Source organism: Poromitra crassiceps (assembly GCF_964638095.1).
Source record: "Poromitra crassiceps genome assembly, chromosome: 5".
NCBI classification, from domain to species: domain Eukaryota; kingdom Metazoa; phylum Chordata; class Actinopteri; order Beryciformes; family Melamphaidae; genus Poromitra; species Poromitra crassiceps.
This window is the reverse complement of record NC_139642.1, coordinates 40,640,974-40,667,544: the sequence shown is the minus strand read 5'-3', so window position 1 is coordinate 40,667,544 and position 26,571 is coordinate 40,640,974. Positions and strand designations below refer to the sequence as shown.

Genomic DNA, 26,571 nt, shown 5'->3' with positions numbered 1-26,571 from the left:
AGGTTTAAACTCTGAAATAAAAAAACGCAATGTGATATGTCACTTATTTTTTGCCAGACCCAGTAGGGCCGGCCTAGAAGCTAGTGAGCTGACTCACTCACTGATTGTCTGTCTGTCTGTCTGTCTGTCTGTCTGACTGACTGACTGACTGACTGACTGACTCACTCATTCACTCACTCACTCACTCACTCACTCACTCACTCACTCACTCACTCACTCACTCACTCACTCACTCTCTGCCTGGGGAAAAACAGTTGGAGATATTCACACAGAAGTGAAAGTTTTGGGGGATGATCAGTAATTTAGAATAATTGCAAAGATTGTCTGCAAAATTGGTGATTCTATTGAAAAAGAATAGCTCGGAGCAGCTAATTAAAAATGAAGAAATTAATGTTAACTGTTGTTTTTGGGGGTCTGAACTTTTTTTAAACCTTTTATACAGGAAGAGTCTCACTAACAGCAATGCTCTCTTTTTCTTTTCTTTTTTTCGAGGGGTGGATAGGGGGAGTGGCTAGGTACATCTGGGTGGTGGGTGGGGACGTGGTAAGGAAAGGGGGCGAGGCTAGGGAAAAGGGGCCATAGCTATAGGGATAGGAAGGTCATTAGCCTTTTTCACTTCCCACCCAATTCACCCATTTTGTGTCTAAAAGGCAGGAAAGGCAAAAAAAAAAATCCTAAACTAAACTCGTACCACTGTTCCTTCAGAATTTGTAGTTGTCATAGACTGTGCTCCATAGTTGATTGCTCTATTGCTGACAAAAAATGTGTTATTGTAAGTCGCTTTGGATAAAAGCGTCTGCCAAATGACGTAATGTAATGTAATGTAATGAAAGGTAACACAGGTGCAAGCAGAACATTAATGAGGGTTTCCAACTTCCAATTCATTTGGTGATCCAGTGCTGGGGCCTTCGTTACTGTTTTGCTTGCACCTATGTTACTTCCTGCATTTTAGTCACAAAAATGGGTGAATTGGGTGGGAAGTGAAAAAGAATATTTCCACACATCGAGCCGAAAACAAGGACGCTTGACAATCTGTGGGCTGCAGGTAGGTAGGTATTTATGGGGAAATTCCTTCTTTACAGCAGCAACAAATACGAAATACACATATCAGTAAAAATAAGAATAAAATATGCATAGCATACAGTATTTAGCAGCAAATATACATAATTATATTTCACAATTATATATAGCCAATGTACATAATTATACACCTACACAAGTAATAATAATATCGTAATAATAAGTGACCCTGTCCGAAAGTGACTGTCCATGTGTGGTGGTGGGGGTGGTTAGCCTAGGGATGCTAGTCTGATGGCTGTGGGTGTTGATGCTGCTGTTCAGGCAGCACAGGAAGTTGAATTGCTCCTTCAGGTCTTCTGCTCTCACATTATCTGCTGTGGATGTTTATGCTGCTGAAACAGGTGTTGGGTATGTGTTGAGTTTGACCATTTTAAGTGAAGGTAAACACACACCCAAGATTTTTGAGGGGGCATAAAATATATTTTAAAAATAAAAAGCTGAGAAGGGTCATAGGGAGGAGGAGAGGTCACTGAACTGAGTTGTTACCTCCGCCAACAAAGTTGGCCTGGAGGTTGTGTTTTCGACCCTGTTTGTCTGTCAGCAGGATATCTCAAAAAGTTAGGAATGGATGGATTTGGACAAAACTTTGTAGAAAGTTTGGTCATGTGCCACAAAAATCATCCAAAATAATTTTCCTTGAATTAAACATGGCTGTGTTGTGTGGTAGGCTGCTGTCTCAATATTGCAACCCCCAACCCCCCCCCCCCTTGGTCTTGTCTTGGTCTCGGGTTAGGTGGTCTCCACTTCAACACTACTGCATTCCTTTGTACAGTAGACACGTTCATGCATTGTCTCCGCTGACCGGGGTTTAGCTCTGCCATGATCTGCCTGGCTCACCGCCAGCATTTACACCATCTTTGGAGCCCGGCCAACTGTGGCTGGATTGTGGTTGACGCAATCACATTTCACTACCTAAGGCTGTGACATGTAGGATTGTCTATTATTGATTTTAAATATATTGTTTTGTGTCGCCAAACAGCATAGTATTGTTTTCAGCATTAGTGGCTCTAAATTATTCAATCTTAATGTTCTCAGCTGACCAATCAGTAGAAATGCAAATTAACCGCACCATACCAGAGGTGATTAGCAAATCCAAGAATGCCACATCAATACTCGTGCCCTTGTGGAGAACGTTATTCCCGAGTTGTCTTGGGGAGAATGAACTTGTGCTTGACCGCGACGTCCCGTGATCAATTAAGACGCCCAGGTGTTTGTTTTCCCAGCTGTTTGATATGGTTCTGTACTATGGACTGTAGCGCAGTTTGGGTGTGATGCATTCTGACAATGAATCTCTGTGCTTCCCATCATTTCTTGACAGCTGAGTAACCGTAGAATATCCTGTATCCTCAGTGGGCAAGCCAACTCCATCCTCAGTGTTTTTGGAATCGTACTTCGGCACGTCAAACACATCATGAAGGACACAAAGCTGTACATGAATGACTACTGAGAAAGACCTTATAGCTATAGTGATGGAGACAACGCATTAGGAAGCAGATGGTGAAGTATAATGGGCGATGAACACATTGCAAACACACATTACACACATCCAAACAGTTTTCTGTGCTTTCATAAGAAATACGCTTTACAAGCATTTTGCTTACTTGGGTTATTGTCTAAAGCCCTGCACCTCGCATTTTTATAGCCTCTATCACCCTCTTATTCTTACATATAAAAAAAGACAAACAAATAAAATGTAGGGAAAAAAGTTGTGCCTCAATTCGATGGCAAAGCTACGCTGTGTACAACTCTTTAATGCACACATGGGCAAAATGCAGCCCCAGGGCCGCCCCCACCCCCTGGACCATCTCAATCCAGCACCCAATGTCCTCAAAAGAAAAGAAAACAACCCCCCAAAAACTCAATAAAACAGAATTATGTTAATAAATCTCATCTGCTACAGCCATTGGATTTGTATCACTATATACGGATATCGGGGGATTAACAGGAGAAATGACCAATCATAGCGGGAGCGAGGGTTAAAAATACGGAGACTCCCACAAAAATCTGGAGTGTTGGCAGGTATGATGTCCAATCAATGTGTGGCCCTTTCCCTCTGGAGGGAAAATGGCCCACCCCCACACATTGTGCTGAGGAGACTTGGTGCACAGTGGCTATTTATTGAAGATTTGCACCAGAGAGCTTTTTCTTGGTGGTTCTGTCTTTGTCTGCCCAACATGTTGTCATTATGATTGATGGGAGAGGTGCAGGGATATGATGTTTTCTTGTTGAAATGACCGGCACGTACTGTAGATTCCTGTTAAGCCGGTGAGCTAGCACAGCATCACACCCAGGCTTGCTGTCCACTTCTAGAGGCGCTGAGAAGGATCTCTTTCTTCATGTCATGAGGAGATTTTTTAAGAAGAGGGCCTCCTCAAAACTGTCTGAGATACTGTACATGAATTACATAGACCAAATGCCAAACCTACAGAGTTTAGGGGGTTTCATCTGTGTTGTTGTTGCTCCAAGTCCCATCGTCTGTGGTGGAAACAACCACAAATTTAGCCTATAAATCAAAATGAAATACATTCATCCCATGTACACATCAGCAGCTACGATATTACCCCAAAAAAAAGCAGGAAGGAAAAGTAAAACAAAGGAACAATACGCTGAAATTTAATTTGACATGCGTCAGAGCACTGCTATTGTTGCGGAGTTGCCTATCTCTCATAGGTGCAGAAGATGTTAGGTCGATTAAAGATCACAGTCTGCCCCAAACCAAATGTGCTTTTGTTAGTTTGAGTCATGTACGGTGCGCCGCATCTCCAAGTCAGAGAGAGACAAGGAACACAGGAGAGACTGGAGGGCATTACTTAAAAACTTCATCTCCATGTCAAAGTGTCAGAGGAGACATGTCAATCAGTGCTCCGGATCTAAGTCTTTTGTAGATACTGCACAAAAGATTATTCTGCTGGGAGAAGCTTTTCCACGGCCGATCACTGTGTGTCTGCTGTCAGTCAAATCTATCCCCACAGGGGGAGTGCTCTACAAGGCTCTAAGGCAACGGCAGGTGTAATAGCAAAAACATGTCATGTCATTTATTTCATGCTCTGATGATTTGTTTTTCAAACCATTTATATTAGACTCACACAGCATTATGAAACTCAAAATGCAACTGTCATCCAATGTCAAATAGTTTGTTTGCTGAATATAGAGCCAACAAATTACTTGTGTCACTGAATGACAGCGAAGCTTCAAATCGTAATCTATTGAGAAACAAAAGCCACCCACTTCTATTTTCTTTGAATACATAAAGTATATTCCTTTCACACATTGACACACATGCACGCACACATGGACGCACGCACGCATGCACGCACAGTACACATGCACGCACGTACGCACGCACGCACGCACGTACGCACGCACGCACACCCACACCCACACACATGTGCACACAAATACACCAGGCTCCAACACGATGACGCCTTGTATGTCAGGGTTAGGCAAGAAATCTAGACATTAAAATTTTTTATCTGTTGTTTTTCTTCACAAATCACTTGTTCCAGTGTGCAGAGCAAGTTTCTGTACTAACAAGTACGGCTAGCTCCAAGCTTCTTTGTTATTAATTTATCATTATTATTATTTTTTATCTCAACGCTAACCAATACTATGCACCAGTTACAATGAGCAATTAAAGGGACACTCCAACCTTTTTCGTTTGCTATGAACTGGGGAATTAATTTCCTTTGACATAATGTCCACGTGGATGTCGCCGGATCATTCCTGGCCTTTATCAAATAGGGCACTTTTCGATTGGGATTTATCTCCTCAAAACTATGTGGACGTGTTTTGGGGAGCTCCTGTGTTGACTGTAGCAAAAATATGCATTTTGCAAATTAGCACTGTTACCTCCCAGCAAGAAGGTCCGAACCCCGGTCCATCCCAATTGTGCATGTTCTCCCTCCTGTGTTTGTGTGGGTTTCCTCCAGGTGCTCCGGTTTCCTCCCACCATCAAATTACATGTACAGTATGTTAGGGTTAAGACTCGTGTGTGTGTGTGTGTGTGTGTGTGTGTGTGTGTGTGTGTGTGTGTGTGTGTGTGTGTGTGTGTGTGTGTGTGTGCGTGCACGTGTGTGTGTGTGTGTGTGTGTGTGTGTGTGTGTGTGTGTGTGTGTGTGTGTGTGTGTGTGCGTGCGTGTGCATGTGTGTGAGAGCCGTCTGGAACATAAGAACATGAGAAACAAAAGCACTGCGATTGCAACCTAGCAATGTTAGACACATGTTTAGGGTAGATCAAGGGCTTTAATGGAACCTGGTTTGGAAAAATAACTACAACTCAAAATCTCAAGGTATCCCTTTAAATCCAGCTTTGATGGTAAACTGATGGAATAGAGGTAGGAATTTAGAAAACCAACGTGGTTCAAATAAAAGATGTAACTGGGGAATATGAGAGAATGGGTCACTTCAAAGCAATACCAGAATGTATTGGATTTTTTCCCCAATCCCCACACACACATTTATTGCTTTAGATGGTGGTTTAGAGCTGTTATTATACATTCTCCACAGCAAGCCCAATTGTAGTGTAAAATAGACCGTTTACCCCTTTAGAATCTTTCTGAGCTGAAATACAATGTTAACTAAACAGGATGAAATAAACGTTTTCGGTCACTGAAGCACTCCCACTTAGTTATGTAAAGTAATTGAAATGTCATGGAATTTTATAGGACGAATCAGCATGACGTCACAGCCACTCAGAAATGCGGAAGCGCACAGCAGTTAACTAGTATGAGTCGTTCCAAACAAACATTAATATCTTGAAAACTATACATCACATCGCTTATATTTTGACATCCTGAGTGAGAGCAGAAGTAGCTCAAGAGTTTGATGTATAATATATGCATGTCGTGTTAAAGTTGTGTGAACTGTCGCACTTTTTATAATGTAAACACGGTCAGCCGGCTCAGATGCAAGTCAGATGCTCAAGCTTACGCTCCATAGGGTCCCATTGCCGTTGCCACCCAGTGACGCAGTTTGTTTACCAAAATGCTGCTCGGCTGATCCCTCGTATAGAGGGCCACGGAGCCAACCTTGTAAAGATAAATGCGCCGCCCACTCGTCACAAAACGCATAGCGGAAGACTTGTTTTCAGCTGAACCGTTGTGGAGTTTGATTGCAACAGATCTTCATTATGGTAAAATCATGTATGAAACTCAAACTCAATCACACGGTCTTTAATTGATAATCAAACAGGTGTGAATGTATTTACAGTAGCGATTTTTTTATCGTTTTTTTTTTTTGCAATATCCTACAATTAAATCACATTCCTATTCCCAAACACACTATTGATTTTGTGCTCCTTCAAAACAGCAATAAAGTTGCCTTCATGTAGCTAAGTAGGGGCATGAGCGTTCTTCTGCTTTCACTATAGTCTGTGATCTCACATGTTCAGCCTTTTTTAATGATGTTACATGTAGCTGAGATCTCAAGTAACCATAGCCATATCACCCTGGGTAAATTACCCAGCTGGGTTGTGGGCTGCTAGGTTAGTGTTATTGGTTCAGATCTATGTAAGCCTGCATTGGTGGTATATTCTATAGTAGCTGGGGGGGAAGGGGATTAGATAAGCATTAGATGTGTTTGTTGTGAAGAAGTGCTCTTGGCCACAAGGTTGAGACCAATTCCCCGTAACACTGAAGCTAAAGCAGCTCTCTGTGCCCGGTTACATGCTGCCACTCCGACGTGCTGCCACTCCGACGTTCTGCCACTCCGAAATATCGGCACTCAGAAAGGGATCATGTCTATGTTCCCCGGGTTCTATATTCCCCATTTTCCCACGCCAAACCTAACCTCCCCCCATGCCTAAACCTAACCTCCCCCAGACCCTAACCCAAAACCTAACCTCTCCCACCCCCACGCCTAAACCTAAGGTCGGCATTGCGGCTTCTAAGGTGAACGACCGCCAGTCCGAATAATGGAAGTTAACGTTCGGAGTGGCAGGGCTTCGGAAAGGCAGACAGTTACCCTCTGGGCCCGCACAGTTTTGATTCACTCAAATGTATTCATATGAAATATCAAAGTACAATTTAGTTAAAAGGTGTAAATTGTGACAGTCTCCGCTTAGTGCCATTTCCTTTTGCAGCCTATCAGGGTGTAAGACTCAATTATAGATATCAAGTATAAAGTAATGTGTTGTTATCTGTGGAAAAATTCAAGAATTGCATTATTCAGATGGGAAGATTATGAAATGGGTTTGACACCACAGGCCTGAACTCTACCATGGATCCACCCGCAGAGCAGAACTCTACCATGGATCCACCCGTAGAGCAGCTCTTGTTAATAGCATGTTCCTTAAGCCCAATTTATGCTTCGTCTGCTGACACTTTTGAAACGGTCGCCGATAGAAATGAGGACTTGAGTCGACACTTTCAAGTGTCGGCGAGCAGTGTCTGCTACCTAGTGAAATGTCTAGTGTCGCTGACTACGTCACATAATGTCGCGCAAGTGTGATTGGCTATATAGACGGGCACGTGCTTGACTTCCTTGTTTTAGTTATCATGAAATTAATGAACGTGAAATCCCCGCTATTTGTATCAGCATGTCCTTGATGTATGACTTCGTGAAAATCACAAAGAACACCGTGACCAACTTCCCAGAGAGAGAGGAGGTGAGTTGTGTGTCATTATATGCGGCTGCAGTTACATCTTGCCTCCGACGTGGGTTCACTGACAGCATTCCCTCTCTTGGCTGTCTGCACTAGTTCTCTGCCTCCCTCTGTCTATAGTGTCACGTGACCGGTGAGCCGAGGAGAGAAGCATAAATGCAGCAACATGAGCGATACTTTATTTTTCGTCTGCGACCATGTGCTGAGCGACACTTTCTAATAAGTATAAATTAAGCTTTAGCCTCCCACTACTGACCACCAATACTGTATAACTACAATAGTGTACGCTTTTTCATTAGGAGGTCTCTAACCAGTGCTAAATGAGGCAGAACTTTTTTCTTCTTGAGAATGTAGCAAGTCTCCATACTTAAAGGGCAGCAGTCAACAGTAAATTAATCGAGAAATTAGGGCAAAGACGGGGGGGGGGACGTTTCTCAAACATTCCAAGCTCTAATTATAGGTCAGTGGGCAATAGGCTGTAAATTGCGTGGGGCACAGGGGCAGGCGATTGACACTCCTGAAAATGTATTAAACCAGCATGAAAAATGCATGTGCTGTTAGAGAATGCTTCTAATACCTCCATGCAATAAACAGAGGCTCATCTCGAGTCATTATATGCACTAACTGCTCCCAACGTATACAATGACTGATGTGAAGGGAAACTTAACACTTTCACTCAAATATGCCTGACTGACCTCAGAGTATTTATTAAACTATTGTGGGCCTGTATTTACATTTCTGAAAAATGATATCCTTCAAGCGATAGATACACAAATTCCCGATATTGAGGCTCCTTCTTGGTACAATAGACAACAAGGCAGATGATTACATGAACAATTTCACCCCCTAACCCTGATTGTATATTTGCTTTTCACAATAAATATAACAACAATAATAACAATAATAATCTTTATACTCCCCAGAGTTCTGGTTCGGTGCTCCTCCTGGGCACATTCGCAGTCTCATGAAAACTGCCTCTGCATGCGCTCTGGCAATGCTAGCAGCCACCTTGAACCCGAGTGACATCTTCACTGTCAGCCTGGCAGTATTGATGCTGCAGGAAACATGAAGAATGAGATGAAAAGCTGGAGAGGATTGTTCTTGAAGCACATCCCTATCTCCAGTCTGTATTCCTGGGCAAAGGGCAAGACCTTTGACTCTTCTGTTTCTAGATTGTTTGAAACCAAACAATAATGATACTTGAACAAATGTCCCCAATTGTTCAATTCATTGAGTAGTAGTAGAAGTAGTAGTAGTAGTAATAGCAGTAATAGTAGTAGGAAGTAATAGTAGTTAGTCGTATTAGTAATACTGTATAGCTGTTGGCTTCAACATTCAATTATCCAAGTGATTAAATAGTGCATGTGCTGTGTGTGTGGGTGTGTGTGTGTGTGTGTGTGTGTGTGTGTGTGTGTGTGTGTGTGTGTGTGTGTGTGTGTGTGTGTGTGTGTGTGTGTGTTTGCGTGCGTGTGCGCGCGCGCGTGTTTGTGGGAGTGAGTACATAGAGTACGTATAGCTATTTATTGATTGATTGGGGTTTGTATTGGAGGGCAGAAAGTGGTGATTGGAGGTGGATGGTGGTTGAATGGAAACAGCGCTGGTGAGAAGTGCGTCTGTGTGTTGTCAGGTAATGCCTTTGTCCCTTTGTCTGCTGGTGCTGTGGGAGCCTTGTAGAAAGTAACCACGTCTGTTTCCCGCACGAGGCTTTGACAGGAGATCAGCAGCAGAGCTGCACCGCAAACCGCAAAACAATGCTTCCAATTTGAAGTGATTTGAAGCCAGTCTCTCTAAATGGAGATGACATCACCGGACAAAAAGACTAAATACAAATCAAGCTCTGTAGCTGTGTAAATGGTGAATAGGAAGTTTGAGCGTGAAACTGTAGGTGGGAGAAGAAAGATTCACCACAGCATGGAGGTGTGTGGAAATCCACTCCACACTGCCAGAGGAGCATACAAGGGGCGTTGTTAGGATCTCAGAACATCTGGAGCTCAACTCAGAGGAAGACACCCAACCATACTAAGGTGTAAATGAAGCAGCATACTGTGGTTTGAGTAGCAATCTGCACAGGCTGACAGTGATACAGTATATTGTAGTCTGTCTCTCTCCCTGCCTCCTGAATTCCTCTCTTGACACTTGTCTCCTCTCCAGTCCCCTCATCTCTCTTTGTCTCCGTCTCCTCCTCTTTCTTGTTCATTTCAAGTTTTGAAAAAAAAGAGAGACAGAGTTATCAATTAAGATTATGTGCTCATCATATATATCATATATCATATGTGCTCTTCATCTCATCTGTCTCGTTACTGTAAAAAATGATCCAATCCGATCATAATCCTGCGAGTTATGTTTAATCCAAAGTTACGGTATGTTATAAAAGTTGTATTGGACTTCAGCTCTGTATTCAAAATCATAGCCCCAGCTCTTCTCCAGGACAAACTATCCCAGCTGAACGTGCCTGAGCCCACCTGCAGGTGGATCACTGACTTCCTGACAGACAGGAAGCAGTACGTGCGGCTGTGCAAGCTTGTCTCAGAGCCCCGGACCATCAGCACTGGAGCCCCACAAGGCTGTGTGCTCTCTCCTCTGTTCTCCCTCTACACACCAACAGCTGCACCTCGAGCCACCCATCTGTCAAACTCATGAAGTTTGCAGACGACACAAACACAACCCTCATTGGATTAATCACCCACGGCTACAGGAAGGAAGTGGACCACCTGGCTTCCTGGTGCAGCCAGAACAACCTGGAGCTGAATGCTCTGAAAAGTGTAGAGATGGTTGCAGACTTCAGGAGGAGCTCAGCCCAACCACAGTTAGCACTGTTGAGTCTTTCAGATTCCTGGGAACAACAATCTCCCACAAGCTCAGGTGTGTGGGGAACATCACTGCCACCACCAAGAAGGCCCAGCAGAGGACTGAAGAGGTGAAGAAATTCATAATGCTGCAGAAAACGATGGTCCAGTTCTACACGGCCATCGTTGAATCCATCCTCATCTCATCGATCGCTGACTCCGATCCTTCCCATCCTGGTCACCATCTCTTCCATAGACTTCTATCCAGAAAGAGGTTCTGGTCTGATGTTCCTGCAACACCGACATCTCCCACCTCACCATTTAATTAACATGTGCAATACAACATAATTTATATATTTTGTTCATATTTTTCTTTTTTTGTATTTTGCTAAATTCTAATAATATGTTGTACGTTTTTTGCTTATCGTGTTGCCTTATGTACCTCATGGGCCGACCACATCAAATCACTTTACTTGTACAGTATGTGTAAATATACTTTGCATAATAAAATAATTCTGGTATTTCTATCTATTTCACAATATTATTACAATCTAATAGCGAGCTACTTTGGTTTGTTATGTATGGAAACTTACTTTAAGCAAAACTAATTTTAAGAAGTAAATTATTTAACCTGTGATGTCCTTCTGTTAGGAAATTGATATTTTCAACCTCGATCCACCCAAAGCCGCGGGCTTCAAAGCCGGCTAACCCGCCCACTCTGACTACTAATTTCCCCCGGACAGATCTCTGTAGACAGCGCTCACAATGGAGCGTGGATGATGAGAGGCGACAGAAATCTTGAACAATGTAAAACTTCACTTGCTTCACTTCGCCCGGCAACAAAGACCCTAGCGACGCCACTGGAAACACTGTTTGTGTTGACTGGAATATTTGAGAGATGGTCCTCCAGGAGCAAACACACCCAGCCAAGCGAGTCAGGCCTCACACTGCTCTCCCCTCACCATCTTTTCTACTTTGACTTGACTTTCAAAGGCCAAGGCTTCGCTCCCTCAAAGGAGACACAGAGAAGCAAAAAAGTAAACAACATACAGCTGTCTATGTCAGAAGAATAAACATCTTGAAACAAAGCAAATCATGTTTCTAAAGTTTTACTTCATATACCAGCTGGTTTCTGTTCATTTGCTGGACTTCTTATTTTGAAAATAAATGTATACCATAGAAAAAATAAACATGCCAAAACATATGCTTCGTTGGGACTGATGCGGGAGTGAAGAACCATTTCTGCACTCCTTTATTGAGACATTTGCATTTTTTTTTATCTGCCTCATTTACTATGGAGGGGTTTGGTTAGTTTCCACATTCATGCCATCATCCACCATCGTGAGGTCTCCAGACCATAGTTCAAGCAGAAGGCCACTCACGCGTAATCCGATCTCAACGTGGTCAAAAAATCCTAGTATGACGTCTGCTATGACGTCAAACATGACGTCAGTTAATCCTCATATATATAGCAAGGGTTCTACGTCACCTCTCTCTCTCTGGCCGATCATAGCAGCAGCAGCCCACGGCAGTCCATCTCCCTTGAAGCCGGCCTCCGAAGCGTTGTTTGCCCCACCCACCTCCCCAGTCCACCACCAACGAGTCTTGACTCCCGATCCCCCACGGGGGGGGGATCTCCTAGCCCATGCAGGCGCCCTCCTCTGCCTCAAGAGCAGCGCCACTGGCCAATGGAGTCAAGCGCCAAAGCATTTGCCATGCACGCCGATTGCTAAATAAAGTTTGTCTAATCCTACCAACTGGCCTCTCCTGATTGAACAATAATTAGGAACCATATATGGTTATTTGGGATATTAATGGTTATTCGTGGAACCAGAAATGGTTCCTCTGTGGCATCACTCAGAAGGACCATTTTTAGTTCCTTACAGTTTTTTCTATGTTAACATGAAAGCCTAAACTACTACAGCCTACAGCCGTATTGAATAACTCACCAGCCTATACCTCTATTTGAATAGGGCACCTTCTCTGGCTCTTTGCAGGCACTAAGGAGGTGAATGCCACGGGGAAGTCCTTCACAGTGAGGAGTAGCCTGCAGTTCCAGGTGGACAGACGAGATGATGGAGTCGCCTACACCTGCAGCGTGGAGCACATGTCCCTGTCCAACCCCTACATGACCACCGAGGTCCTAGAGGTCCACTGTGAGTGCAGTCATACACACGCCATGAAGCTGGATTAGGTGTGAGATTAGTATTGAGAAGAAATACTAGGATTGAGATGACATGGATGTCTATGGGTTAGCTGTGCGTTTGCTCAGGATTAGTGTAGGATTAGGGATTACAGTAGCACCAAGGCAGAACAGGGATACGGGCTATAGCTAAGAGCTGCCCACAGTGTAAAGAGTTAACTACTGTAGTACTTTGTGTCTGAGCTAAAGCCTTCAACATACAGTACAGTGCTGCCATGGCATCTGTAACTGTGTGTGTGTGTGTGTGTGTGTGTGTGTGTGTGTGTGTGTGTGTGTGTGTGTGTGTACCCAGCTGCAGAGATGACTCGAGCGTAGTCACTTTTTTGAACTTTGCAACAGAAACAACAGAAAACAAAACAAAGCCTATAGCGCCAGAACAGAGCAGGAAAGAATACTCATATACATTGTCGGCTATCCAACACGACAGGAGGTAAACTAATAACACTGTGACATGAAAAACTCACACTCACAGCGTGAAGGTGAGGACTAGTCGTAAACATGAGACACTCTCAAGAGAGACAGCTGACTCACAGTAGCAGTAGGTACACTTGTACACATAAAGAGGCAGATACCATTTACAATGAACAGAGTAACACTCTCCTCCGCACAAAAGAGGACGAGCACCTGGAATGTTAGTGGCGTTAGCTTGAAGCATACACACACACACACACACACACACACACACACACACACACACACACACACACACACACACACACACACACACACACACACACACACACACACACACACACACACACACACACACACACACACACACACACACACACACTCTGAAGCACACACACCTTTAAAGTCCCCAACACAGGTGCAGACAATCAGAGGCTGATTAGCCCGGCCCCCAATAGTGGCTGAAATATATCACTGCAACAAGCCTTGAATAAATCCTCTTCTATGCCGAATGGCCATTCTCAAAGGGGTCCCTTGTCCTCTCACCTCAAGATGAATGAGAATGGATTCTATGGGTACCCACGAGTCTCCCCTTTACAGACATGCCCACTTTATGCTAATCCCATGCAGTTGTTTTTTGCAAAACCACGGTTGTTTGCATGCAGTATGAATGTTATTTTCAATATTTGAATATTTCTGTACAGTGGGGTCAACCTTGGAATTGCATAAATTGGGTATGACTCAGTCTCTTAAAACAGAGGCGCCTACCCATCTGTACTTCATAGAAGAGAAAGTTGGTCAAAACGGAAATAAGGGGGGACATCCGCTGAAGGCGGGCTAATTTTGCTAATCACCTGCATCGGTTTTGTGTGTGTATGTGTCGTGATTGGTCGAATACCATCAAACTTCCTCCGGTCTGAAGTGTTTTCTTTATTTGGAAGATGACAACTTCCTGTGGCCAAATTTTAAAGGGCTAAAGTACAGTATTAGAAGATTGTGGAAGAGATAGACTGGCTGGAGAGACCAGGTATGAGTGGAAAGCTGAGACTCTGGTGGAATCAATGAGCTCAATTGTATTCATGTGTGATGATGATGTTAGTCTGATGATGTCATGTCTGAAGAAGAGCAGTCGCTCGAAACGTCACCTGTTTGTGGATGGCTAAATAAATAAGATAACGTGAGCTACAGTGTGCGGACCTTCTTTTTTCTTTGGATGTTAGTTCCCATAGTAACCATAGTGAGACCATTAATCAAAACTTGACTTCACTGGACTTCTAGGATAATCACAGCCTCATGAAACTTTACAACCACAAACTAGAGATCTAGGACATTCAGGGGATATACTGTATGGCTTTCCTAGGTATATTGACAATAATGGGGTTAGCAATTTCTAGTAAACCCACCCAATCGCAGAAAAATGCAGCGACCCCCCCCCCCCCCCAGAACACCCGCCCAATCAAAAAAAAATGCCAATCCGCCCATGGATTAGAGGACGCCCCGCAGGCTGCATGCTCGTGCCAGCAGGGGGCCCTGCAGAGTGAGGGGTTGAGCACAGCCCGGAGCAGGGACAGCTGAGTCTGACATGACAGGCCCGCTGACCGTGTCACGCATCACAGTGTTTGTCTTTTCTTTGCAGATGCTCCCCATCTGGAGATCACACATTCACTGATTATTCCACAGGAAGGACAATACTTTAAATTGGAGTGTGTATCCATAGGCAACCCAATGTAAGTTGCAAATGTACAACTTAAGTTTTATGTCAATTACTGTCATATAAATAGGAAGAAATTGGACTTGAAATTTTATTTATTTATTTATTATTACAGTCCATATTAGAGATATCCATTCTCAAAAGTTTATATACTGTATTTTTATATAGCTCAACAGTCACGTGACTCTTTCGTGACGTCTTTCCCCCGGAAGTAAGTTCCACATTCATTTTCCCCATAGACATTTTTTTAAATCCTTATATAAGGAGTGACCATAAAACATTCGGTTTGAACAAGAACAATTATGTTATTTTTTGTTCTTGCCCAAACCGAATGTTTTATGGTCACTCACGATTCAGTAGGTCACGGGTTGTCTTGGTTCCAGCCTTAAAACTCGTTATATAAATGTCTATGGAGACAATGAATGGGGAACTTACTTCCGGGCCAATGATGTCACGAAAAGTCACGGGACTGTTGAGCTGTATTGAGTATCTCTTTACAACAAGATAATGGTACACAGAGAGAGACAGAGAGAGAGAGAGAGAGAGAGAGAGAATACTTACAGTTTTGTATGCATGTGTTTCTCTCCCAGACCTGAACCAGTGCTGTGGTCTAAAGATGGAGGGGAGCTGCCAGACATTGAGCGTATGATCGTGGAGGGCAGGGAACTAACCATCACCATGCTAAACAAAACAGACAACGGCACATACCGCTGTGAGGCCAGTAACCACCTGGGGACCAGCAGTGCTGAATACATACTGTTTGTATATGGTGGGTACCTCCGTCAGTGCTAGCCTCGTGGGCAATTTGGCTGCTCACTACAAAGTCACCAGATTCTGTCTGAGCAGTTTAACTTATGAAACCTCGATATCCAACAAAAACCATGGAATAATGAGAAATAATAGCAGTAATAACTAAAAAAAAAAAAGCCATAATTGTACACTGCAAAATCTTAATCAAAGGCATTTAGTCTGTAATATCCTAACATTTTATTTTTATTAAAATAAGTGAAAAATTCTGCCAGCGGTTTTTAATAATTTCACTTGTTTCCAATTCAAATCAAATTCTTTCAAGATTTTTGAAGTGTAATTTTGTAATTTTCTTAATAATAGTGCAGTAAATCTGCCTGACTTGTTTCAAGAGAAAATTCCTGAAACGAGTGGAGATGCATTAGAAATTAGTGGTTATCTCACCTCAATTGGCAGAATTTTTCTCCTGTTTTAAGAAAAATAAGATTTGATGACTGAATATGAGACTAAATGACTCGTTAATATCGATGTTTTTATGGCCCTTATGTAGGAGCAGTATTAAAAAATGTGTCACCATAAGCCAGTTCAACATCCTCTGTAGTCGGACTGTCATAGACTGCCATTCATGATGAGAGAATTGGATACAATTTTGTACGAGAAGTAGACTTCGGACTGATAACAAGAAAAGCTTTGTGGTTGAATAATGCATATTTAGGGAGGCATAAATGGGTAGAAAACAAATCTAAATCCACCCATTAATTCTAAACCCTTGAATGATGTTCATAAAATCATTATGAGCTTGCCATTAATGATTTGTGGGAGTTACCTTGAAAACAGATTAAATTTGTTTAGGTGAAATCGACCTTCATAAACTTCCAAGTCTTAAAATATCAGAATCAATGTAGAATTATTTTATTCGGCTGTAGTATGTTTGAACATAAAAGGAAATTGTCTTGGTGTAGTTGGTGGACATGTTACATGATAATAGTCTAGACGACACAATATATACACATACATATGGACAGAGAATTTACAGCAAGTGTGGCAGAGTACAAAGTTAGTTTTGTTTTTTGGTTTGTTTTTTGCTGTGAAGCCATAACACTGGATTTATTCCATTGCATTCCTCGAGGCCACACTAAATCCATTGGTATTACATACTGATTTGTCCAGATATCCGTAATGCATAATATACCTCAAATTGAGGCTAACATCAGTTTGCTCCTTGGCACTTACCACAGCAAATTGGCATGCTGCCCTGGTGCAAGGTGCCAGCTCCGAGGTCACCAGTCTGCAGGCCATTTCCTGGAGAATCTACCTCTCCCTAATACTATTGACTTAATCCTACCCTGCTACAGCTACTGGAGAGCCCAGTTTACCTCACTGCATGTGCCCACAGGTTCAGCTTGGGGACTCGCCCTACGAGGAAACTGAAAAAAGTGTCAAGGATGCAGAATTTTGCCTCAGAGTAGTGCCTGGAGGAGAGATAAGTTAATCCGGAGACAGCAGAGGGTCTGAGAGAATAAAGAGACCCGGGGTGCAGGAAAGGTCTCATTAAGCGCTCTGCAGCACATGGTTATAACGCTTATCAAATAAAGCTAAGTAAAAACACAAAAACAAGGGCGGAATATTAAAATACAACATGGATTTATTTGTTTCCATTTTTGCCAATTAAACAATCGCACACCAGAGTGCAGTTTGTTTCGGAAAGGACTTATGGCGGCTCTGAGCCGATGGACTTATTCACGCCCACAAGCAGTTAGCTCAGTGGATGCTCTTGTTGGATTTTTCGAGGCAGAGGCTTTTTTGGAGAGGCAGATCTCGCTTTGGGAAAAAAGAGAGAAAAGGAGAACACATTCTTCCCTACAGCTTTTCTTATCTTCTTTCAGTGGGCTCACTGAAGAGGGGAAGGCAGCGATGTCTATAGGCTCGGCAAGCATCCATATCATCCTGTCATATCTGGGCTCCAAAGTTTCATCACTCACATTCACGAGTTTCAAATGAAAAAGAAACATACACGTTGGAAGATTTTTTGAGACTGACTAGTCTCTCCCCGGACTCAAATATTATGTTGAATCGCTGCGCTCCTACTACGTAAATGAGTCTGTGCCACTTCGCAGCCCCCGCTGCTGTTTTGAGTGCAGAACAATTCAATGACTGACAGGTCATAGCACCAATGAGAGAGTGGCTCGTTTTCAAAAGTCAACAGCATCAGATTGGGTGGGCGCACCTGATCGCTAAAGTCGTTACTGATTGGGGACCCCAGGATTCCAGGGGAACCAATCACTGGCCAGGATTCCAACGTCAGTTTGGAGTGAGCAGCGTGTTCCAGACCCAGAGAGAGATCTGTAGCATGCAGTAACGTAGTGTATCAGCGTAAGAACTGTATCAGTGTAAGAACTCTCATGGATCTGGCGTTGAGACTAGAGAGACTGATGTGCCAGGGAGCTGTTTCTCACTCTTTATCAGATTTATTGTGAAGAATAAGCAAAAAATATTCACATAGCACTAAACACCCGGCCACTGAAGGGAAGGATGAGAAAATGAGTAAAGCAGGTAAAAGCTGTGTAAGACTAAGACAGGCTCATTCCCATCGACGGTGACAGCCTACACAGTCTGCATACTTAAAGGGTTTTTGCCTCTCATCATCCAAGACTCTAAAAGCTCATTTGTTAATGACGGCAGAGCTGAGAGGCAATAAATGTCATCGCTCAGCTGCAATTCATCACCATCCGCAAGTCGACTCCTTAATACATGATATTAAATGAAGTCAGGAGATGTACAATAATGACTATGTCTGGGATGTTAGGGTGATGGGAATAGTCAAATGAGTAAAATACTGTACGAGCAGTGGTTGAGAAGTTTGAGCGTGCGTTATTGTAAAATCTGCAGTGTCAGCTCCCATCACATGCCTTCACTTCACTCACTATATTTTCGCCTTTAGCAAACATGAGGTGTGATGAGCTTCAGGTTTTGGAAGCAGGCCTACATTGTGTAGGTGAGGCCTACTAACAGCTAAGTACGCTGTGTTATTTTGAAAATTCAACTTATGTAGGATGTATGACTCACATCCTTTTGCCACAGGAAAATAGTTTACTTTTAGAGATTCAGTCATTCGTGCGGGTCTTGCATTTTATCATCTGTGCAGTTTTGTTATTTCGACTGTACTCACTCAGGTGAAAGGGTAGCCCCAACTTCTGACTCAGTCTGCTTCTCATGCTGAGTCTCAGATTTGGACGCCATATTTTCACTGCAGGCTCCATTCGCAAAGCCCCTATTCTTTCATAATGTGACCTGCTCTGACAAAATCAGTCACATTGACCCCAAAACACATTTTGAGTTTTATAGACTGTTGGAAAGAGGAGAATGTAAGCTTTCTGGTGATATTAAAATTATCTTTGTACTCATGCAGATGCAGCCTCAAATTTTGACAAAGCTAGTTCTGCTTCTCACCCTAACTTTATGAGCTTGAAAACTATATTTAGCATTCGAATTTCACAATAATCTTTACACAGAATGAAAGCCAATGCTTTATTTGACTAAAATATGATGAAACCCCAAAACAGCCAACATCAATATTTTCTCATAAAATCATGTTTCTACACAAATGGGCCTGTGCTACATGTGACTGATTTTGTCAGAGCAAGTCAGATAATGTAGCAATCACAACAAGGTTGTTGTGCATCAGTCGGGCTCTTCGAGTTCTTAAATATTGCGTAGTTTCCAATTCTGAGCCGTTTTTGTCATGCCAGGGCCTGTCATTACTATTCTTCCAGATGTGTGATTACGGGTTTCCACCGTTTACACTCGTAGCCACAGCAGAGAGGGCGCTGTTTCCCTGCTGGGAAGCAGAAGAACAACAATGGCCATTTTCAATAGAAAAAACAGGTCAAGAGAGGCTTTGGCATGACAAGAACGGCTCAGAATTGGAAACTACACAATAAAGAATATGAATAGATCCGACCCGACGGACAACAACCTTGTGTACTGTTTTACCATTTTATTTTAGTACTGTTTTATTGTGATTACTACATGTATGAAAAAGTAGCATTTGCGAATGGAGCCCACGGTGAAAATATGGCATCCAAATCTCTCACGTTGAGGTTAGTGAAAGGGCAGAATTAACCTAGTGTAAAAAGCCGCACGCGCCGTAATTAATTTGTGTTCCAGATTTTTCTGTATTTTTCCCCCTCATGTTAAAGCCTGTTCACCACAGAGAGGTTTGTTTTTTTGTTTGTTCCCCATTGTTTGTGTTTCATTTAGCAGACGTCATCACCTTAGTGCCTCCATCATCAGCTCCCCCCTGCCTCCGCCCTAGCCTCCATTCTTCCACTCTGCTAACACCACCACCACCACATCAAGCATACGCAGTCACAGCTGCATTCGCAGGTACGCTTGCACCCCACTATGGCCCTCCTTCAACGCTCCACGCATTCGCAAACATGACACTACACAGACAGGTGGTGATTTATGAGCTAACAACTAGGCTTTCACCTAATAGCATTGTTTTACTTGATGAATTCAATATGTTGTCTTGTTTTCCTCCGCCCCCTCCATTCGGTTTTATTATTTGTTTTTATATGCAGCACTGTTACATTACCAGCATTTTTGTTGCTGTTTCTGTAGTGAGTCACGATGAGTGCAGGTAGTCATTGTAAACCACTGCATAAACGATCTTTTTGCAGAAAATGAGAATCAATATTTGAAGTTACGATTACATTTAGGGTATTGTACATAGCTGAGATGTTATGATCTTATGTTTGCATACTGTTTACTAAAAGCTCATGCTCACTGTGTTTACTGCCACCCCATCTCTACTCATGGAGTTAGAATTAGCAGTATTGTAGCAGAGATTTAGCATGTATGATTTTTAACGTTTAGCATTTTGCACTCAGGCCAGCCAAGGTCACACAAGCACTCTGCCTATAAACCACGCTGAAAGGATTTCCCTGACAGGCAATTAAGCAAGATCACGAGAGGAAGTGCAGTCGACTGTATATCAGCATGCCTGTGATTTGGTGGAAGATCATCGCAGCCGTGCAGATATACAGTTAAAGAGCACTCCCTCTCATGTGATATTGCTTTTGCAACAGTTGTTTACACAATATTCATCAAATAGCCTAAAGGGTAATTTGAGACAACAGATTATTTTTGCCTATTATTTGTCCTCGCAGCAAAGTGGCCGGACGAAATGAGAAACTGTATGCGTTGTCACTACTAGGCGCGAATGAAGTTAGTGTTTTGTGTGGACAGGCAGGCTACTGGGAATATCTGCTGCATTTGTTTATGGCACAGCACGGTATTGTCTGATAGAAATGCTAACCAGCTGGTTAGCTTGCCAACAAACCCAGAGTCTATCTGACGACTAATAAGACTCTGGGACAGATGGCCGATATTTCAGAGTTTCTGGTGTAAAGGATGTCTGCGCCAACTCGCCAAGACGTACACTTCTGTCATTATTTACAGTTCGATGACGTCTCATACAGTTATCTGTTTACAGAGATTAGCTGAACTGGCAGCAACTAAACACCTGCAAAAACCATCGATCAATCAACTCCAACTCCATTCTCGTGTCAATCGGACAGTAAACAACAGCCGCGGCGCACGGAAGCGGAAGTCTTGCTGTGAACATTCGCTTTACACTGGAAACCCCAAAAAATCAGCCGTCTGTCCCAGAGTATTTAGTCATCAGACTGATAGACTCTGTTGGCTTGGCAGTATTCAGCTAACATCTGATGACGTAGTCATGATCCGCTTTTTGTTTCTCCTCACAAAAAGCGCTCAGGCAGAGCTTTCTCCACACACCAACGCTGTGTGTGAACGCAGCCTAATCAAGGTTACATTGTGAAGCAGAATGATACATACAGTACAGCATCCCAGTGCAGTTATACTGTAGTGCAGACCTGGGCATTATGTGGCCCGGGGGCCAGAACCGGCCCTCATGATGGTTCTGCCTGGCCCGGGAGGTCTAAAGCTTCTGGCATACTCTTCGCGCCCAGCCAAGCGCATAGGGCGCGCGGCGATTATGACGTCATCGCACGGGGCGTGTCGGGGGGTGAGGCCTGAGCGTAGCGCGGCGCGTCCATGGAGATTTTTCTATCAGCGCGTAGGGTTTTGCTGCCTGTGCCTGTGAGATCTCCGTGGTAGGCTATCAGCGGATATCTGCTGTGATTGAGTCCTCACCGTCGTAAAGTTGCCTTTGAAGCATGGCGTTCGATTATAATGAACTAGTTGTGTGGCTTAGCCTTCCCAAATGTTGAGGGTCGTTTTTTATAATTTAATACATAGAATTGGGAACGTTACATTCAATTTCATTCAGACTGCCTGGAGCCTGGAGCTGCGCACTGAGTATGTTCTGTTTTGGCCTGCGCAGAGTGCGCGCGCCCTCCTCGGAGCCCCGCCTCCAGTGCGTGCGCGAAGAGTATGCCAGAAGCTTTAGACAAACCACACCGTTTTACTTATGAAGCTAGAAAAATCTAATGAGATGACCTAAACTGGCTGTTGCTTTTCAATAATAAATGCTGAAGAATAGCACAGTATGTTTTCTATAATTAATTAATACACAGGACAAGATGTTACTATCCCTTGTGCCAAAATCCGAGGAAAAACACATTTAGAAGCCCAATCCAGAATAAAACAAGCTAACCGGCTAACAAACTAATAAACAAGACAAATCACCAGTTACCTACCCTAGCCAACAGCAGTATGAAGCATGTCATTGGGGTTTTCAAGTGGGCACCTTCCTTTACCGATGTTTCGTTAAGTTAGGCCCACGACACCTCAAGAAGGCTTAACGGTGTAATCCAGCGTCCTGGAAACACCCCCCTCCATGCTACCACCGCACAACTGCATATTACCTCACTAGCTATCCAGGTCGGTTCAGTATGACATTCTTAACTACACCACCACTGTCAATGATTCAGTCCTGTTGATGCGGACCGTCAATCATGACCAACAACAAACAATCAATCTTACCTTAGCGAGCTCCCCAGCTAGCATGTTTCCTCCTTAGCCACAGCCATTCACTTGCTCGTTCTGCTGCCTGAGACATGTTGCTAACCGCAAGCTTCAGGCTCCGTCCCTGGTAATTTTTTAACCTAGTGAGAAAGTTAGAGGTTTAAAAAAAAGCCCCCCGGCAACAATCTGGGTTTTTCATGTGGCCCCCCAGCAAAAATAATTGTCCAACCCGACCTCAGTGTAACAGCACTTGGACTGCTGATATCCTCTTGTCCAATCAAATTGCTCCACCGGAACTAAGTGTTGTATGAAGTAGCTTTTTTTCAACATGACAACCCGAGGTCCTGGAGGTCATATTGCAGTCATATCATACGCCATGCTGGAAAAAGGTTGCTTACAAAAGTTGCTTGCATTTATGATATAGCCTAGCCTACGTGATTTTGATAACCAACACACTTTTATCACAGACCCTATTTTTCATTAATTGGTCGACTTTGTTAGGAGGAGATTGTTGAATTTTCAGGTGCGAGTGAACGATGTGTTACGGCAGCGAAATGTCTGAAAGCAGATGAAAAACTGAAAAGATTTTTCTTGCTTTCAGCAAAAACGCTGTACATGTGGCCGTTGTGCACTGAAAAGTGTAGCATGTTTGTTTTTCATGGTGTGTGCGTCGGTGTACCTCGTGCTGCCCCACTGCCCAGTGGCCCCAAACATTAAACTGAAGCATGCATTCTGCTCCGACAGCTGGCTTTGCTTTGGGTCGCCCTTCTGCATGCTGTCCAGGTAAAAGCTCCAAACGAGCCCATGCTAATTTCTCATGTTTCTGTTGAACTTTCTGTGGTCACCTTTTTTATCATGGTGTTGTTCCCCTCGTCTTCCCTTACTGCTGTCTCTGTCTGCAACCATGGCAACAGCCAAAGACTTACCAGGGCCCACGACAGGTAAATATCCCCCTGCCAGTACTTAGATCATCATTGCAAGCCAGATTTACAGTGTGTGATGTTGGATCTGGATGGGGATCAGGACACGTTATGGCCTCCACCCAGCATGTGCCAAACCATCACCATGCATGGATGCTCACACTGCTGACGCCAGCCACCTTTTTTTCCCTCTCTCTCTCTGGCCATGTCACAGGCTGCATAAGTTATCACACAATATGTGCCTGGATGGCTTTGTTTTTGCACAATGAAAAAGATGGCACTATCAGGGTGCAGCATTGTTTCAGATTGTATCTTTGCCAATGTGGGAATATTTGATTTCGTATCATGTGATCGCAGCAGAAATGGACGGGAAAGTCCAAAGATATTTGTGGAAGCGTTTGTGTTTATCTTACATTGTTCTGATTGTATATTTCATATGAAAAACCTTTCTCTTGACCACATTTTTCCAGTCACACATGCGTTTATAGCTCCTTTGTAGGTTTTTTAGATTGGTATGCAGTCCATATATCTGGTATTGTACATTTTCTCATACAGTATAAAATACTTCAGATCAGTATCATGGATGTGGGAATTTGGATCTATTAGTTAACGTCTCATTAATGTAACCAAGCGTCAAATTAGACTAATTAAGGCTAATGGAGAGTCATTGATGCATACAGTAGCCTATGTATGTACCAGTATGTACCAGTGTGCTACTTAAATGTGTATATTTTTCCTATGTTTGTGTAGATACGGTATATGTTTTGGTCATGTAATGATATTCAGATTTTGCAACCAATATGATTGTGTACTGGTGATACTACAGTACCGGTACATGTATTGTCTGAGTTTGCCTGTTTCTATAATATAACACTGATGATTTGTGATAGGATACCGTAGGTGATGTGTTTAAGGTTTCAAAGCTCAAACATTTGGATGGATAACTGTTTAAATATTTAAACTGTTTGCACTTTAAGGGGAATCCATAAATGACAAGTTTGGGTACAGATGCATCCGCTTCAAACAGGCCTAGGCAGACCGTGGAGCACTGAGGAGCTGGGCTGCGTGTGTGACCGGGTTAAAGACCGCCAATATCAGCTTTTCATCTGTGTTTTCCTCTGTCCCACTGTCCATGCATCAAACAGCATCAAAACAGGAACTGCCTGCCACAACTTGCATTGACGACTGGTGCGACTCCACGGCTTTTTATGCGTGCCACGGTTTTTGGTGGAGACGCGATTAGTGACCCTTCTCTGTGTGATCGCCCCCTAATACAGCCATACACAATGACTGTGGTGTGTGTGATATATATACATTGCTTATGCCCCCATGTTGACAGTGGAATCAATCACCTTTACAGATCATTATATCCATGGACATTCTACTTAACAAGTTAATTCAACTGTTGTGCCAAAACAGTTCAATTAAAAAAGAAGATTTGACGTGCCTGCCTTTCAGTCCCCTGATATAACAACCATGGTGGTTCTATTCTGCATGAACTTAAATGAACTGCATGATCCACAATTTCATGTTTTCCTTTCTTTGATGTTTCACACTTTCAGTTGCTGAAAACAAGGTTTGTAAATGGTCTCGCATTAACAGAGGAGTGAAACAAGGTTTGTAGGAACGTCCCCACAGTCATTTCCCAGGGTCACTTTGCAAAACTGAGCACAAGGCGTAGCCATTCATCAAGTTGAGCTAATGAGAGCACATGAGGTGCACAGCACAGTAAAGACACAAACTGTAGCCACTTACAGTTTATTACAGGACGAGACACTGTAGCCACTTGCAGTTTATTACAGGACGAGACACAAAGCCAGGCTCCGGGCTGGGAAACCCTCTCTGCCCTTAGGACACCTCCTGTTAAATAATACTAATTTGAAAGTTTGTAGCGTTGATGCAGATTGTGGCAGTGAGCGAGGACAAAACACAGAAAGATAGCGTGGCTGTGGCAAAACAGGGCTAAGGAGCGTTACCCGCAAGCCATTATTTTGAGCTAGACTTCACTTTTCTTGAAGGCACACTGCTATTTCTATCACCATGATTTGGAATCGTGGAGAGATTTGTGATCATTAGACATTCCCATGTACGCCCATTTCCATTCAAAAACAGGAGCCCTGTCAGATTGCTTCTAAATATGCAGAAACTCATTTGGAGGTGTTATTTTTATTCACAAGTTTATACGTCTTTTCAGGATAATTACAGGAATAAAACATTTCAACATTTCACTGTGCTAGCCAATGTCTACAGCTGCAGAGAGGGGTGGCAGGAAATCTAGCAGGTGGTAATATTATCTGTCTGCTCTCCCTCATCTACCTCTCGCTCTCTCTTTCTCTCCCCATCCAGATCCCAATGCTTTAGGACAACATGGACCTGACCATGCTTTAATCGGAGGTGTTGTTGCAGTCGTGGTCTTCATCACCTTATGTTTGATAATAGTTCTTGGACGATATCTAGCCAGACATAAAGGTAACACAGTTGACTATCTCCCCTGAATAACAATTGTCTTTTCTTGGAGTGAATTGCTGTATTCCATGGCAATTTTCAGAAGGCGGGTAGTTATTTGGCTAATGTGGGTGTGCGTGGGTGTGTGTGTGTGTGTGTGTGTGTGTGTGTGTGTGTGCGTGTGCTTGCTTTGGCTCTATTTTGTCTAGGGACGTATTTAACGCATGAGGCCAAAGGAGCGGAGGACGCCCCCGATGCAGACACGGCCATCATCAACGCGGAGGGAAACCACGTGCACGCAGAGGAAAAGAAAGAGTACTTCATTTAGACCTCTGTTGTTCCCTTCTTTTCCCTTCTTTCATGACAACTTTTGACAGCAGACATGCAATTTGAAGCTGACTCAGCGTCGGCGCCCAATCTATTTCTTATTCTTTTTTCTCTTCTGCAGAAAGGTCACGCTAAATAGGACATGCTTGTTTTCAAAGCATTTTTGCTGACAATATTGCCTTCTCCTTTTTGTAAACCATGTACTATTTTGGGACTTTATCCAAGGCTCTGTGTCCATTTTAGTTTTAGGGTGCCTAAATGCTGTACATGTTTCTGCATTTCTTCTGCTTATCACAGATGTTTTATTTTCTCTATTCTCCTCACTGTACCTGTTTATACCTTTTTGCAGCTTTTTCCACATCAGGAAGCGAGGAGAAATGTGCTTC

General features: G+C 43.2%; 1 protein-coding gene across 1 annotated transcript in view; it reads left to right on the top strand.

Moving 5' to 3' along the window:
• cadm2b (cell adhesion molecule 2b) overlaps window positions 1–26,186 on the top strand; it is a gene marked incomplete at both ends in the record, with an annotated part of 219,840 nt that extends 193,654 nt beyond the window's left edge. Inside the window, 6 exons of the mRNA XM_083636996.1 lie at window positions 12,465–12,623; window positions 14,718–14,808; window positions 15,383–15,561; window positions 23,408–23,434; window positions 25,760–25,882; window positions 26,068–26,186. Coding sequence (XP_083493122.1) covers window positions 12,465–12,623; window positions 14,718–14,808; window positions 15,383–15,561; window positions 23,408–23,434; window positions 25,760–25,882; window positions 26,068–26,186 — 698 coding nt within the window. The remainder of the gene's footprint in view (window positions 1–12,464; window positions 12,624–14,717; window positions 14,809–15,382; window positions 15,562–23,407; window positions 23,435–25,759; window positions 25,883–26,067) is intronic.
• Between the last annotated feature and the right edge of the window lie 385 nt (window positions 26,187–26,571).